The sequence below is a fragment of the Oncorhynchus nerka genome, linkage group LG7 (genome assembly GCF_034236695.1).
Source record: "Oncorhynchus nerka isolate Pitt River linkage group LG7, Oner_Uvic_2.0, whole genome shotgun sequence".
NCBI classification, from domain to species: domain Eukaryota; kingdom Metazoa; phylum Chordata; class Actinopteri; order Salmoniformes; family Salmonidae; genus Oncorhynchus; species Oncorhynchus nerka.
The window spans coordinates 80,305,133-80,323,443 of NC_088402.1; the positions used below are offsets into that span (position 1 = coordinate 80,305,133).

General features: G+C 42.0%; 1 protein-coding gene across 1 annotated transcript in view; it reads left to right on the forward strand.

Moving 5' to 3' along the window:
- The first annotated feature begins 1,546 nt into the window (after positions 1-1,546).
- Positions 1,547-18,311, forward strand: part of LOC115122977 (low-density lipoprotein receptor-related protein 1-like) — a 298,647-nt gene continuing 281,882 nt past the window's right edge. The window contains exon 1 of the mRNA XM_065021093.1: positions 1,547-1,679. Within this exon, the coding sequence (XP_064877165.1) occupies positions 1,547-1,679 (133 nt within the window). The remainder of the gene's footprint in view (positions 1,680-18,311) is intronic.

Genomic DNA, 18,311 nt, shown 5'->3' on the forward strand with positions numbered 1-18,311 from the left:
GCCTGGATGCCATTTTATTTCTGCTCTCTTACCCTCTCCTTATGGAATTGTCATGTTTGACTGGACAATGACAGCAATGGAGTTGGCAAGATCACAAAGACATCTGGGACCAGGTTATCTCTACCATGGCTAGCCTATCACTAGCAATGGTCATCAAAATTGTTTGTTTTTCTAATTTTTGATACCTTTATTTTACTAGGCAAGTCAGTTAAGAACAAATTCTTATTTTCAATGACGGCCTAGGAACAGTGGGTTAACTGCCTGTGCAGGGGCAGAACGACAGATTTGTACCTTGTCAGCTCGGGGATTTGAACTTGCAACTTTTCGGTTACTAGTCCAATGCTCTAACCACTAGGCTACCCTGCCTATAAAGATCATTCTAATCAGTTGGACAATTGATGAAGATTATCCAAACGTTTTCAGTTTTTTTAATCCAGATATTGACAGAATTATAGCACATAAAACATTTTACTGGCATGGACTGGAATATGTTCTGGGATTCTACCGATGGTATTGAGGAGTACACCACATCAGTCACTGGCTTCATCAATAAGGGCATTGATGATGTCGCCCCCACAGTGACTGTACGTACATTCCCAAACCAGAAGCCATGTATTACAGGCAACATGCGCACTGTGCTAAAGGGTAGAGCTGCTGCTTTCAAGGAGCAGGACTCTAACCCGGAATCTAATAAGAAATCCTGCTATGCCCTCTGACGAACCATCAAACAGGCAAAGTGTCAATACGGGATTAAGATAGAATCGTACTACACCGGCTCCGACGCTCTTCAGATGTGGCACGGCTTGCAAAGTATTACAGACTACAAAGGGAAGCACAGCTGCGAGCTGCCCAGTGACACGAGCCTACCAGACGAAATAACTTATATGCTCGCTTCGAGGCAAGTAACACTGAAACATGCATGAGAGCATCAGCTGTTCCGGACGACGGTGTGATCACGCTCTCCGTAGCCGACGTGAGTAAGCCCTTTAAACAGATCAATATTCACAAGGCTGATTACCAGGACGTGTACTCCAAGCATGCGCTGACCCACTGACAACCTATCCTTGACTGAGTCTGCAATACTAACATGTTTCAAGCAGACCACCATAGTCCCTGTGCCCAATAACACTATGGTAACCTGCCTAAATGACTACCGACCTGTAGCACTCACGTCTGTAGCCATGAAGTGCTTTGAAAGGCTGGTCATGGCTCACATCAACACCATTATCCCAGAAGCCCTAGACCCACTCCAATTTGCATACTGCCCCAACAGATCCACAGATGATCCAATCTCTATTGCACTCCACACTGCCCTTTCCTACATGGATAAAAGGAACACCTATGTGAGAATTTTATTCATTGACTACAGCTCAGCGTTCAACGCCATAGTGCCCTCAAAGCTCATCACTAAGCTAAGGATCCTGGGACTTAACACCTCCCTCTGCAACTGGATCCTGGACTTCCTGATGGGCTGCCTCCAGGTGGTAAGGGTAGGTAACAACACATTCGCCATGCTGATCCTCAACACGGGGCCCCTCAGGGGTGCATGCTCAGTCCCTTCCTGTACTCCCTGTTCACCCATGACTGCATGGCCAGGCACGACTCCATCACCGTCATTAAGTTTACTGATGACACAACAGTGTTCACCGACAACGATGAGACAGCCTATAAGGGAGGAGGTCAGAGACTTGGCCGTGTGGTGCCAGGACAATAACCTCTCCCTAAACGTGATCACGACTAAGGAGACTACAGGAGAAGGAGGACCAAGCACACCCCCATTCTCATCGACGGGGCTGTAGTGGAGCAGGTTCAAACACACCAAGACAGTCGTGAAGAGTGCACGACAACGCGTATTCCCCCTCAGGATACTGAAAAGATTTGGGTCCTCTGATCCTCAAAAAGTTCTACAGCTGCACCATGGAGAGCATCCTGACCGGTTGCATCACTGCCTGGACCGGCATCTGCTCGGCCTCCGACCGCAAGGCACTGCAGAGGGTAGTGCGTACAGCCCAGTACATCACTGGGGCCAAGCTTCCTGCCATCCAGGACGTCTATTCCAGGCGGGGCCAGAGGAAGGCTCTAAAAATTGTCAACGACTCCAACCACCCTAGTTATAGATTGTTCTCTCTGCTACCGCACGGCAGGCGGTACCGGAGCACCAAGTCTAGGTCCAAGAGACTTCTTAACAGCTTCTACCCCCAAGCCATAAGACTCCTGAACAGATAATCAAATGGAAAAAAAAAAAAAAAAAGTTGAACCTTTATTTAAGGCAAGTCAGTTAAGAACAAATTCTTATTTTCAATGACAGCCTAGGAACTACACATGGTTGAACAGTGGGTTAACTTCCTACTCAGGGGCAGAACAACAGATTTGTACCTTGTCAGCTTGGGGATTTGAACTTGCAACCTTTCCGTTACTAGTCCAACACTCTAACCACTAGGCTACGCTGCCGCCGGTGTCCAAAATGTCTATCCAGATTGTTTGCTTTCCCCCCCCCTTTTACGCTGCTGCTACTCTCTGTTTATTATCTATGTATGGTCACTTTAACTCTACCTACATGTACATATTACCTCAATTAACTCGACTAACCGGTACCCCCTCACATTGACTCTGTACCGGTACCCCCTTTATATCGCCTCGCTATTGTTATTTTACTGCTGCTCTTCAATTTTTTTTAACTTTTATTTTTAGTAGTTTTTACATATCTATTTTGTACTTAAAACTTTTTTTCTTCTTCAAACTGATTTGTTGGTTAAGGGCTTGTAAGTAAGCATTTCACTGTAAGGTCTATGTGACAAAATAACATTTTATTTTATTTTGATAAATAATGAATGGATTTAGGGATGTTTTGGGGAATTCAGTTATTCAATTTATCGTAAATAAAAGTGTACATATACAGTGGGGCAAAAAAGCATTTAGTCAGCCACCAATTGTGCAAGTTCTCCCACTTAAAAAGATGAGAGAGGCCTGTCATTTTCATCATAGGTACACTTCAACTATGACAAAATGAGAAGAAAAAAAATCCAGAAAATCACATTGTAGGATTTTTAATGAATTTATTTGCAAATTATGGTGGGGAATTCAGGTATTCAATTGATTGTAAATAAAAGTGTATATATACCTGTACATTGGTGCAACGACAGTGCTTTTTAAATCATCACCAGTTTGTTGAAATCGCCTGTGATTCAATGAGAAATTAACAGGCACCGCATCGATTATATGCAATGCAGGACACGCTAGATAAACTAGTAATATCATCAACCATGTGTAGTTAACTAGTGATTATGTTAAGATTGATTGTTTTTTAATGCTAGCTCGCAACTTACCTTGGCTTCTTGCTGCCTTCGTGTAATAGGTAGTCAGCCTGCCACGCAGGCTCCTCGTGGAGTGCAATGTAAGGCAGGTGGTTAGAGCAATGGACTAGTAACCGGAAGGTTGCAAAAACGAATTCCCGAACTGACAAGGTAAAAATCTATTGTTCTGCCCCTGAACAAGGCAGTTAACCCACCGTTCCTAGGCCGTCATTGAAAATAAGAATGTGTTCTTAACTGACTTGCCTAGTTAAATAAAGGTGTAAAAAAAAATGTAATCGGCAAATCGGTGTCCAAAAATACCGATTACCTATTGTTATGAAAACTTGAAATCGGCCCTAATTAATCGGCCATTCTGATTAATCGGTCGACCTCTACACATAATATCTTACAAATTCCACAGCAAAACCTAATACACACAATCTAGTAAAGGAATGGGATAAGAATATATAAGTATAAAATATATGGATCAGCAGTGACAGAGCGGCTAAGATGCAATAGATAGGAAGAATAGATAGTGAAGGATACATTATATATTATATATTATATATATTATATGAGATGAGTATTGTGAGATATGTAAACATTATTAAAGTGACTAGTGTTCCATTTATTAAAGTGGCATTATTAAAGTGATTGGTGTTCCATTTATTAAAGTGTACAATGATATGTCTGTAGGTAGGCAGCCGCTTCTCTCTGCTACTGGTGGCTGTTTAACAATCTGATGGCATTGAGATAGAAGATGTTTTTCAATCTCTCTGTCCCTGCTCTGATGCACCTGCACTGACCTCGCCTTCTGAATGGAAGTGGGGTGAACAGGCAGTGGCTCGGGTGGTTATTGTCCTTGATTATATTCTCTGCCTTCCTGTGACATCGGGTGTTGTAGGTGTCCTGGAGGGCAGGTAGGTTGCCCCCGGTGATGCGTTGTGCAGACCGCACCACCCTCTGGAGCGACCTGCGGTTGTGGGCGGTGCAGTTGCTGTACTAGGCGGTGATACAGCACGACAGGATGCTCTCAATTGTGCACCTCTAAAAGTTAGTGAGGGTTTTTGGTGACAAGCCACATTTTTTCAGCCTCGCTGTTGCGCCTTCTTCACCACACTGTCTGTGTACGTGGACAATTTCAGTTTGTCGGTGATATGTACACCGAGGAACTTAAAACTTTCCACCTTCTCCACTGCTATCCTGTCGATGTGGATAGGGTTGTGCTCCCTCTGCTGTTTCCTGAAGTCCATGATCATCTCTTTTGTTTTGCTGACATTGAGTGAGAGGTTATTTTCCTGACACCACATTCCGACCTGTAGGCTGTCTCGTCGTTGTTGGTAATCAAGTCTACCACTGTAGTGTCGTCTGCAAACTTGATGATTGAGTTGGAGGCATGCATGGCCACGCAATCGTAGGTGAACAGGGAGTACAGGAGAGGGCTGAGAACCACCCTTTTGGGGCCCCAGTTTTGAGGATCAGCGAAGTGGAGATGTTGTTTCCTACCTTCACCACCTGGGGGCGGCCCGTCAAGAAGTCCAGGACCCAGTTTCACAGGGCGGGGTTGAGACCCAGGGTCTCAAGCTTAATGATGAGTTTTGGAGGGTACCATGGTGTAGAATGCTGAGCTGTAGTCAATGAACACCATTCTTACATAGGCATTTCTCTTGTCCAGATGGGATAGGGCAGTGTGCAGTGTGATGGCGATTGCATAGTCTGTGGACCTATTGGGCCAGTAAGCAAGTTCGAGTGGGTCTAGAGTGACAGGTAAGGTGGAGGTGATATGATCCTTGATTAGTCTCTAAAAGCACTTCATGATGACAGAATTGAGTGCTGCGCGGTGATAGTCATTTAGTTCAGTTACCTTAGCTTTTTTGGGAACAGGAACAATGGTGGCCATCTCGAATCATGTGGGGACAACAGACTGGGATAGGGATTGATTGAATATGTCCGTAAACACACCAGTCAATTGGTCTGCGGCTAGGGATGCCGTTTAGGCCGGCAGCCTTGCGAGGCTTAACACATTTAAATGTTTTACTCACGTTGGCCACAGAGAAGAAAAGCCCACAGTCTTTGGTACGGGCCACGTCGGTGGCACTGTATTTACATTTACATTTAAGTCATTTAGCAGACGCTCTTATCCAGAGCGACTTACAAATTGGTGCATTCACCTTATGACCTCCAGTGGAACAGTAGTGCATCTAAATCTTTTCAGGGGGAGGGGGGGTGAGAGGGATTACTTTATCCTATCCTAGGTATTCCTTAAAGAGGTGGTATTGTCCTCAATGCATGCAAAGAAATTGTTTCATTTGTCTGGAAGCAAGACGTCGATGTCCGCGACGGAGCTGGTTTTCTTTTTGTAATCCGTGATTGTCTGTAGACCTTGCCACATACGTCTCGTGTTTGAGCCATTGAATTGCGATATAATTTTGTAATGATATCAAGTATTTACAAAATATTTTGTGTTAAAAGAAAGACAATTATATGTGCCTCATTTGCATCAATACACCCATCAAACTAAAGTTATCTTTCTTCTCTTTCTTGTGATGCGTTAAATTCCAGATGATGCTTTAGTAGTCTTATAGATGCCGCAGAAAGACAATGTATTCCACTGAGCCCATTTCCGCCATTAAAGGGGTATTTGACAGGTCATTACTAACATTTCCTTGGTGGTGACGTTAAAGGGGGATTTGACAGGTCATTACTAACATTTCCTTGGTGGTGACGTTAAAGGGGGATTTCACAGGTCATTACTAACATTTCCTTGGTGGTGACGTTAAAGGGGTATTTGACAGGTCATTACTAACATTTCCTTGGTGGTGACGTTAAAGAAGAATTTGACAGGTCATTACTAACATTTCCTTGGTGGTGACGTTAAAGGGGTATTTGACAGGTCATTACTAACATTTCCTTGGTGGTAACGTTAAAGGGGTATTTGACAGGTCATTACTAACATTTCCTTGGTGGTAAAGTTAAAGGGGAATTTGACAGGTCATTACTAACATTTCCTTGGTGGTGACATGAAAGGGGTATTTGACAGGTCATTACTAACATTTCCTTGGTGGTAACGTTAAAGGGGTATTTGACAGGTCATTACTAACATTTCCTTGGTGGTGACGTTAAAGGGGTATTTGACAGGTCATTACTAACATTTCCTTGGTGGTAACGTTAAAGGGGTATTTGACAGGTCATTACTAACATTTCCTTGGTGGTGACGTTAAAGGGGTATTTGACAGGTCATTACTAACATTTCCTTGGTGGTGACGTTAAAGGGGGATTTGACAGGTCATTACTAACATTTCCTTGGTGGTGACGTTAAAGGGGGATTTGACAGGTCATTACTAACATTTCCTTGGTGGTAACGTTAAAGGGGATTTGACAGGTCATTACTAACATTTCCTTGGTGGTGACGTTAAAGGGGGATTTGACAGGTCATTACTAACATTTCCTTGGTGGTAACGTTAAAGGGGGATTTGACAGGTCATTACTAACATTTCCTTGGTGGTGACGTTAAAGGGGGATTTGACAGGTCATTACTAACATTTCCTTGGTGGTAACGTTAAAGGGGTATTTGACAGGTCATTACTAACATTTCCTTGGTGGTGACGTTAAAGGGGTATTTGACAGGTCATTACTAACATTTCCTTGGTGGTAACGTTAAAGGGGTATTTGACAGGTCATTACTAACATTTCCTTGGTGGTAACGTTAAAGGGGAATTTGACAGGTCATTACTAACATTTCCTTGGTGGTGACATGAAAGGGGTATTTGACAGGTCATTACTAACATTTCCTTGGTGGTAACGTTAAAGGGGTATTTGACAGGTCATTACTAACATTTCCTTGGTGGTGACGTTAAAGGGGTATTTGACAGGTCATTACTAACATTTCCTTGGTGGTAACGTTAAAGGGTATTTGACAGGTCATTACTAACATTTCCTTGGTGGTGACGTTAAAGGGGTATTTGACAGGTCATTACTAACATTTCCTTGGTGGTGACGTTAAAGGGGATTTGACAGGTCATTACTAACATTTCCTTGGTGGTGACGTTAAAGGGGATTTGACAGGTCATTACTAACATTTCCTTGGTGGTGACGTTAAAGGGGATTTGACAGGTCATTACTAACATTTCCTTGGTGGTGACGTTAAAGGGGTATTTGACAGGTCATTACTAACATTTCCTTGGTGGTAACGTTAAAGGGGATTTGACAGGTCATTACTAACATTTCCTTGGTGGTGACGTTAAAGGGGGATTTGACAGGTCATTACTAACATTTCCTTGGTGGGGACGTTAAAGGGGTATTTGACAGGTCATTACTAACATTTCCTTGGTGGTAATGTTAAAGGGTATTTGACAGGTCATTACTAACATTTCCTTGGTGGTAACGTTAAAGGGTATTTGACAGGTCATTACTAACATTTCCTTGGTGGTGACGTTAAAGGGTATTTGACAGGTCATTACTAACATTTCCTTGGTGGTAACGTTAAAGGGGTATTTGACAGGTCATTACTAACATTTCCTTGGTGGTGACGTTAAAGGGGATTTGACAGGTCATTACTAACATTTCCTTGGTGGTGACGTTAAAGGGGTATTTGACAGGTCATTACTAACATTTCCTTGGTGGTGACGTTAAAGGGGATTTGACAGGTCATTACTAACATTTCCTTGGTGGTAACGTTAAAGGGGATTTGACAGGTCATTACTAACATTTCCTTGGTGGTGACGTTAAAGGGGATTTGACAGGTCATTACTAACATTTCCTTGGTGGTGACGTTAAAGGGGATTTGACAGGTCATTACTAACATTTCCTTGGTGGTGACGTTAAAGGGGTATTTGACAGGTCATTACTAACATTTCCTTGGTGGTGATGTTAAAGGGGTATTTGACAGGTCATTACTAACATTTCCTTGGTGGTGACATTAAAGGGGGATTTGACAGGTCATTACTAACATTTCCTTGGTGGTGACGTTAAAGGGGGATTTGACAGGTCATTACTAACATTTCCTTGGTGGTGACGTTAAAGGGGATTTGACAGGTCATTACTAACATTTCCTTGGTGGTGACGTTAAAGGGGATTTGACAGGTCATTACTAACATTTCCTTGGTGGTGACGTTAAAGGGGATTTGACAGGTCACTACTAACATTTCCTTGGTGGTGACGTTAAAGGGGATTTGACAGGTCATTACTAACATTTCCTTGGTGGTGACGTTAAAGGGGATTTGACAGGTCATTACTAACATTTCCTTGGTGGTGACGTTAAAGGGGTATTTGACAGGTCATTACTAACATTTCCTTGGTGGTGACGTTAAAGGGGTATTTGACAGGTCATTACTAACATTTCCTTGGTGGTAACGTTAAAGGGGTATTTGACAGGTCATTACTAACATTTCCTTGGTGGTGACGTTAAAGGGGATTTGACAGGTCATTACTAACATTTCCTTGGTGGTGACGTTAAAGGGGATTTGACAGGTCATTACTAACATTTCCTTGGTGGTGACGTTAAAGGGGATTTGACAGGTCATTACTAACATTTCCTTGGTGGTGACGTTAAAGGGGTATTTGACAGGTCATTACTAACATTTCCTTGGTGGTAACGTTAAAGGGGATTTGACAGGTCATTACTAACATTTCTTGGTGGTGACGTTAAAGGGGATTTGACAGGTCATTACTAACATTTCCTTGGTGGGGACGTTAAAGGGGTATTTGACAGGTCATTACTAACATTTCCTTGGTGGTAATGTTAAAGGGGTATTTGACAGGTCATTACTAACATTTCCTTGGTGGTAATGTTAAAGGGTATTTGACAGGTCATTACTAACATTTCCTTGGTGGTAACGTTAAAGGGTATTTGACAGGTCATTACTAACATTTCCTTGGTGGTGACGTTAAAGGGGTATTTGACAGGTCATTACTAACATTTCCTTGGTGGTAACGTTAAAGGGGTATTTGACAGGTCATTACTAACATTTCCTTGGTGGTGACGTTAAAGGGGATTTGACAGGTCATTACTAACATTTCCTTGGTGGTGACGTTAAAGGGGATTTGACAGGTCATTACTAACATTTCCTTGGTGGTAACGTTAAAGGGGATTTGACAGGTCATTACTAACATTTCCTTGGTGGTGACGTTAAAGGGGATTTGACAGGTCATTACTAACATTTCTTGGTGGTGACGTTAAAGGGGGATTTGACAGGTCATTACTAACATTTCCTTGGTGGGGACGTTAAAGGGGTATTTGACAGGTCATTACTAACATTTCCTTGGTGGTGACGTTAAAGGGGATTTGACAGGTCATTACTAACATTTCCTTGGTGGTGACGTTAAAGGGGATTTGACAGGTCATTACTAACATTTCCTTGGTGGTGACGTTAAAGGGGTATTTGACAGGTCATTACTAACATTTCCTTGGTGGTAACGTTAAAGGGGTATTTGACAGGTCATTACTAACATTTCCTTGGTGGTGACGTTAAAGGGGGATTTGACAGGTCATTACTAACATTTCCTTGGTGGTGACGTTAAAGGGGGATTTGACAGGTCATTACTAACATTTCCTTGGTGGTGACGTTAAAGGGAATTTGACAGGTCATTACTAACATTTCCTTGGTGGTGACGTTAAAGGGGTATTTGACAGGTCATTACTAACATTTCCTTGGTGGTAACGTTAAAAGGGAATTTGACAGGTCATTACTAACATTTCCTTGGTGGTGACATGAAAGGGGTATTTGACAGGTCATTACTAACATTTCCTTGGTGGTAACGTTAAAGGGGTATTTGACAGGTCATTACTAACATTTCCTTGGTGGTGACGTTAAAGGGGTATTTGACAGGTCATTACTAACATTTCCTTGGTGGTAACGTTAAAGGGGTATTTGACAGGTCATTACTAACATTTCCTTGGTGGTGACGTTAAAGGGGTATTTGACAGGTCATTACTAACATTTCCTTGGTGGTAACGTTAAAGGGGGATTTGACAGGTCATTACTAACATTTCCTTGGTGGTGACGTTAAAGGGGGATTTGACAGGTCATTACTAACATTTCCTTGGTGGTGACGTTAAAGGGGGATTTGACAGGTCATTACTAACATTTCCTTGGTGGTGACGTTAAAGGGGTATTTGACAGGTCATTACTAACATTTCCTTGGTGGTGATGTTAAAGGGGTATTTGACAGGTCATTACTAACATTTCCTTGGTGGTGACATTAAAGGGGGATTTGACAGGTCATTACTAACATTTCCTTGGTGGTGACGTTAAAGGGGGATTTGACAGGTCATTACTAACATTTCCTTGGTGGTGACGTTAAAGGGGATTTGACAGGTCATTACTAACATTTCCTTGGTGGTGACGTTAAAGGGGATTTGACAGGTCATTACTAACATTTCCTTGGTGGTGACGTTAAAGGGGATTTGACAGGTCACTACTAACATTTCCTTGGTGGTGACGTTAAAGGGGATTTGACAGGTCATTACTAACATTTCCTTGGTGGTGACGTTAAAGGGGATTTGACAGGTCATTACTAACATTTCCTTGGTGGTGACGTTAAAGGGGTATTTGACAGGTCATTACTAACATTTCCTTGGTGGTGACGTTAAAGGGGTATTTGACAGGTCATTACTAACATTTCCTTGGTGGTAACGTTAAAGGGGTATTTGACAGGTCATTACTAACATTTCCTTGGTGGTGACGTTAAAGGGGGATTTGACAGGTCATTACTAACATTTCCTTGGTGGTGACGTTAAAGGGGGATTTGACAGGTCATTACTAACATTTCCTTGGTGGTGACGTTAAAGGGGGATTTGACAGGTCATTACTAACATTTCCTTGGTGGTGACGTTAAAGGGGTATTTGACAGGTCATTACTAACATTTCCTTGGTGGTAACGTTAAAGGGGGATTTGACAGGTCATTACTAACATTTTCTTGGTGGTGACGTTAAAGGGGGATTTGACAGGTCATTACTAACATTTCCTTGGTGGGGACGTTAAAGGGGTATTTGACAGGTCATTACTAACATTTCCTTGGTGGTAATGTTAAAGGGGTATTTGACAGGTCATTACTAACATTTCCTTGGTGGTAACGTTAAAGGGGTATTTGACAGGTCATTACTAACATTTCCTTGGTGGTGACGTTAAAGGGGTATTTGACAGGTCATTACTAACATTTCCTTGGTGGTAACGTTAAAGGGGTATTTGACAGGTCATTACTAACATTTCCTTGGTGGTGACGTTAAAGGGGATTTGACAGGTCATTACTAACATTTCCTTGGTGGTGACGTTAAAGGGGATTTGACAGGTCATTACTAACATTTCCTTGGTGGTAACGTTAAAGGGGATTTGACAGGTCATTACTAACATTTCCTTGGTGGTGACGTTAAAGGGGGATTTGACAGGTCATTACTAACATTTCCTTGGTGGTGACGTTAAAGGGGGATTTGACAGGTCATTACTAACATTTCCTTGGTGGGGACGTTAAAGGGGTATTTGACAGGTCATTACTAACATTTCCTTGGTGGTGACGTTAAAGGGGGATTTGACAGGTCATTACTAACATTTCCTTGGTGGTGACGTTAAAGGGGGATTTGACAGGTCATTACTAACATTTCCTTGGTGGTGACGTTAAAGGGGTATTTGACAGGTCATTACTAACATTTCCTTGGTGGTAACGTTAAAGGGGTATTTGACAGGTCATTACTAACATTTCCTTGGTGGTGACGTTAAAGGGGGATTTGACAGGTCATTACTAACATTTCCTTGGTGGTGACGTTAAAGGGGGATTTGACAGGTCATTACTAACATTTCCTTGGTGGTGACGTTAAAGGGGAATTTGACAGGTCATTACTAACATTTCCTTGGTGGTGACGTTAAAGGGGTATTTGACAGGTCATTACTAACATTTCCTTGGTGGTAACGTTAAAAGGGAATTTGACAGGTCATTACTAACATTTCCTTGGTGGTGACATGAAAGGGGTATTTGACAGGTCATTACTAACATTTCCTTGGTGGTAACGTTAAAGGGGTATTTGACAGGTCATTACTAACATTTCCTTGGTGGTGACGTTAAAGGGGTATTTGACAGGTCATTACTAACATTTCCTTGGTGGTAACGTTAAAGGGGTATTTGACAGGTCATTACTAACATTTCCTTGGTGGTGACGTTAAAGGGGTATTTGACAGGTCATTACTAACATTTCCTTGGTGGTGACGTTAAAGGGGGATTTGACAGGTCATTACTAACAGTTCCTTGGTGGTGACGTTAAAGGGGGATTTGACAGGTCATTACTAACATTTCCTTGGTGGTGACGTTAAAGGGGGATTTGACAGGTCATTACTAACATTTCCTTGGTGGTGACGTTAAAGGGGTATTTGACAGGTCATTACTAACATTTCCTTGGTGGTAACGTTAAAGGGGGATTTGACAGGTCATTACTAACATTTCCTTGGTGGTGACGTTAAAGGGGGATTTGACAGGTCATTACTAACATTTCCTTGGTGGGGACGTTAAAGGGGTATTTGACAGGTCATTACTAACATTTCCTTGGTGGTAATGTTAAAGGGGTATTTGACAGGTCATTACTAACATTTCCTTGGTGGTAACGTTAAAGGGGTATTTGACAGGTCATTACTAACATTTCCTTGGTGGTGACGTTAAAGGGGTATTTGACAGGTCATTACTAACATTTCCTTGGTGGTAACGTTAAAGGGGTATTTGACAGGTCATTACTAACATTTCCTTGGTGGTGACGTTAAAGGGGGATTTGACAGGTCATTACTAACATTTCCTTGGTGGTGACGTTAAAGGGGGATTTGACAGGTCATTACTAACATTTCCTTGGTGGTGACGTTAAAGGGGGATTTGACAGGTCATTACTAACATTTCCTTGGTGGTAACGTTAAAGGGGGATTTGACAGGTCATTACTAACATTTCCTTGGTGGTGACGTTAAAGGGGGATTTGACAGGTCATTACTAACATTTCCTTGGTGGTGACGTTAAAGGGGGATTTGACAGGTCATTACTAACATTTCCTTGGTGGTGACGTTAAAGGGGTATTTGACAGGTCATTACTAACATTTCCTTGGTGGTGATGTTAAAGGGGTATTTGACAGGTCATTACTAACATTTCCTTGGTGGTGACGTTAAAGGGGGATTTGACAGGTCATTACTAACATTTCCTTGGTGGTGACGTTAAAGGGGGATTTGACAGGTCATTACTAACATTTCCTTGGTGGTGACGTTAAAGGGGATTTGACAGGTCATTACTAACATTTCCTTGGTGGTGACGTTAAAGGGGATTTGACAGGTCACTACTAACATTTCCTTGGTGGTGACGTTAAAGGGGATTTGACAGGTCATTACTAACATTTCCTTGGTGGTGACGTTAAAGGGGGATTTGACAGGTCATTACTAACATTTCCTTGGTGGTGACGTTAAAGGGGTATTTGACAGGTCATTACTAACATTTCCTTGGTGGTGACGTTAAAGGGGTATTTGACAGGTCATTACTAACATTTCCTTGGTGGTAACGTTAAGGGGTATTTGACAGGTCATTACTAACATTTCCTTGGTGGTGACGTTAAAGGGGGATTTGACAGGTCATTACTAACATTTCCTTGGTGGTGACGTTAAAGGGGGATTTGACAGGTCATTACTAACATTTCCTTGGTGGTGACGTTAAAGGGGGATTTGACAGGTCATTACTAACATTTCCTTGGTGGTGACGTTAAAGGGGGATTTGACAGGTCATTACTAACATTTCCTTGGTGGTGACGTTAAAGGGGTATTTGACAGGTCATTACTAACATTTCCTTGGTGGTAACGTTAAAGGGGGATTTGACAGGTCATTACTAACATTTCCTTGGTGGTGACGTTAAAGGGGGATTTGACAGGTCATTACTAACATTTCCTTGGTGGGGACGTTAAAGGGGTATTTGACAGGTCATTACTAACATTTCCTTGGTGGTAATGTTAAAGGGGTATTTGACAGGTCATTACTAACATTTCCTTGGTGGTAACGTTAAAGGGGTATTTGACAGGTCATTACTAACATTTCCTTGGTGGTGACGTTAAAGGGTATTTGACAGGTCATTACTAACATTTCCTTGGTGGTAACGTTAAAGGGGTATTTGACAGGTCATTACTAACATTTCCTTGGTGGTGACGTTAAAGGGGATTTGACAGGTCATTACTAACATTTCCTTGGTGGTGACGTTAAAGGGGATTTGACAGGTCATTACTAACATTTCCTTGGTGGTGACGTTAAAGGGGATTTGACAGGTCATTACTAACATTTCCTTGGTGGTAACGTTAAAGGGGATTTGACAGGTCATTACTAACATTTCCTTGGTGGTGACGTTAAAGGGGATTTGACAGGTCATTACTAACATTTCCTTGGTGGTGACGTTAAAGGGGATTTGACAGGTCATTACTAACATTTCCTTGGTGGGGACGTTAAAGGGGTATTTGACAGGTCATTACTAACATTTCCTTGGTGGTGACGTTAAAGGGGATTTGACAGGTCATTACTAACATTTCCTTGGTGGTGACGTTAAAGGGGATTTGACAGGTCATTACTAACATTTCCTTGGTGGTGACGTTAAAGGGGTATTTGACAGGTCATTACTAACATTTCCTTGGTGGTAACGTTAAAGGGGATTTGACAGGTCATTACTAACATTTCCTTGGTGGTGACGTTAAAGGGGATTTGACAGGTCATTACTAACATTTCCTTGGTGGGGACGTTAAAGGGGTATTTGACAGGTCATTACTAACATTTCCTTGGTGGTAATGTTAAAGGGGTATTTGACAGGTCATTACTAACATTTCCTTGGTGGTAACGTTAAAGGGGTATTTGACAGGTCATTACTAATATTTCCTTGGTGGTGACGTTAAAGGGGTATTTGACAGGTCATTACTAACATTTCCTTGGTGGTAACGTTAAAGGGGTATTTGACAGGTCATTACTAACATTTCCTTGGTGGTGACGTTAAAGGGGGATTTGACAGGTCATTACTAACATTTCCTTGGTGGTGACGTTAAAGGGGATTTGACAGGTCATTACTAACATTTCCTTGGTGGTGACGTTAAAGGGGATTTGACAGGTCATTACTAACATTTCCTTGGTGGTAACGTTAAAGGGGGATTTGACAGGTCATTACTAACATTTCCTTGGTGGTGACGTTAAAGGGGGATTTGACAGGTCATTACTAACATTTCCTTGGTGGTGACGTTAAAGGGGGATATGACAGGTCATTACTAACATTTCCTTGGTGGTGACGTTAAAGGGGTATTTGACAGGTCATTACTAACATTTCCTTGGTGGTGATGTTAAAGGGGTATTTGACAGGTCATTACTAACATTTCCTTGGTGGTGACATTAAAGGGGGATTTGACAGGTCATTACTAACATTTCCTTGGTGGTGACGTTAAAGGGGATTTGACAGGTCATTACTAACATTTCCTTGGTGGTGACGTTAAAGGGGATTTGACAGGTCATTACTAACATTTCCTTGGTGGTGACGTTAAAGGGGATTTGACAGGTCACTACTAACATTTCCTTGGTGGTGACGTTAAAGGGGATTTGACAGGTCATTACTAACATTTCCTTGGTGGTGACGTTAAAGGGGGATTTGACAGGTCATTACTAACATTTCCTTGGTGGTGACGTTAAAGGGGTATTTGACAGGTCATTACTAACATTTCCTTGGTGGTGACGTTAAAGGGGTATTTGACAGGTCATTACTAACATTTCCTTGGTGGTAACGTTAAAGGGTATTTGACAGGTCATTACTAACATTTCCTTGGTGGTGACGTTAAAGGGGTATTTGACAGGTCATTACTAACATTTCCTTGGTGGTGACGTTAAAGGGGATTTGACAGGTCATTACTAACATTTCCTTGGTGGTGACGTTAAAGGGGGATTTGACAGGTCATTACTAACATTTCCTTGGTGGTGACGTTAAAGGGGGATTTGACAGGTCATTACTAACATTTCCTTGGTGGTGACGTTAAAGGGGTATTTGACAGGTCATTACTAACATTTCCTTGGTGGTAACGTTAAAGGGGATTTGACAGGTCATTACTAACATTTCCTTGGTGGTGACGTTAAAGGGGGATTTGACAGGTCATTACTAACATTTCCTTGGTGGGGACGTTAAAGGGGTATTTGACAGGTCATTACTAACATTTCCTTGGTGGTAATGTTAAAGGGGTATTTGACAGGTCATTACTAACATTTCCTTGGTGGTAACGTTAAAGGGGTATTTGACAGGTCATTACTAACATTTCCTTGGTGGTGACGTTAAAGGGGTATTTGACAGGTCATTACTAACATTTCCTTGGTGGTAACGTTAAAGGGGTATTTGACAGGTCATTACTAACATTTCCTTGGTGGTGACGTTAAAGGGGATTTGACAGGTCATTACTAACATTTCCTTGGTGGTGACGTTAAAGGGGATTTGACAGGTCATTACTAACATTTCCTTGGTGGTAACGTTAAAGGGGGATTTGACAGGTCATTACTAACATTTCCTTGGTGGTGACGTTAAAGGGGATTTGACAGGTCATTACTAACATTTCCTTGGTGGTGACGTTAAAGGGGGATTTGACAGGTCATTACTAACATTTCCTTGGTGGTGACGTTAAAGGGGTATTTGACAGGTCATTACTAACATTTCCTTGGTGGTGACGTTAAAGGGGATTTGACAGGTCATTACTAACATTTCCTTGGTGGTGACATTAAAGGGGATTTGACAGGTCATTACTAACATTTCCTTGGTGGTGACGTTAAAGGGGATTTGACAGGTCATTACTAACATTTCCTTGGTGGTGACGTTAAAGGGGGATTTGACAGGTCATTACTAACATTTCCTTGGTGGTGACGTTAAAGGGGATTTGACAGGTCATTACTAACATTTCCTTGGTGGTGACGTTAAAGGGGATTTGACAGGTCACTACTAACATTTCCTTGGTGGTGACGTTAAAGGGGATTTGTCAGGTCATTACTAACATTTCCTTGGTGGTGACGTTAAAGGGGATTTGACAGGTCATTACTAACATTTCCTTGGTGGTGACGTTAAAGGGGATTTGACAGGTCATTACTAACATTTCCTTGGTGGTGACGTTAAAGGGGGATTTGACAGGTCATTACTAACATTTCCTTGGTGGTGACGTTAAAGGGTATTTGACAGGTCATTACTAACATTTCCTTGGTGGTGACGTTAAAGGGGGATTTGACAGGTCATTACTAACATTTCCTTGGTGGTGACGTTAAAGGGGTATTTGACAGGTCATTACTAACATTTCCTTGGTGGTAACGTTAAAGGGGTATTTGACAGGTCATTACTAACATTTCCTTGGTGGTGACGTTAAAGGGGATTTGACAGGTCATTACTAACATTTCCTTGGTGGTAACGTTAAAGGGGTATTTGACAGGTCATTACTAACATTTCCTTGGTGGTGACGTTAAAGGGGGATTTGACAGGTCATTACTAACATTTCCTTGGTGGTGACGTTAAATGGGTATTTGACAGGTCATTACTAACATTTCCTTGGTGGTGACGTTAAAGGGGGATTTGACAGGTCATTACTAACATTTCCTTGGTGGTGACGTTAAAGGGGTATTTGACAGGTCATTACTAACATTTCCTTGGTGGTGACGTTAAAGGGGGATTTGACAGGTCATTACTAACATTTCCTTGGTGGTGACGTTAAAGGGGTATTTGACAGGTCATTACTAACATTTCCTTGGTGGTGACGTTAAAGGGGGATTTGACAGGTCATTACTAACATTTCCTTGGTGGTAACGTTAAAGGGAAAAACCAGAAGACACAAGCAAGAGTATGAAAGAGTCACAAGTGTAAAATGAAAGCAATCAATCCAGCGAGATTTAAGTGACAAGTCGATTTTGCACCCATCAAACACAGGAAATAGATGTCTGAAAGAAAACAGATCCTCAGGTGGGAGGGACATGTGCACTGATACAGTCACATAGGAATGGCCATTGATTGTGATGCTGCCTGGCCTG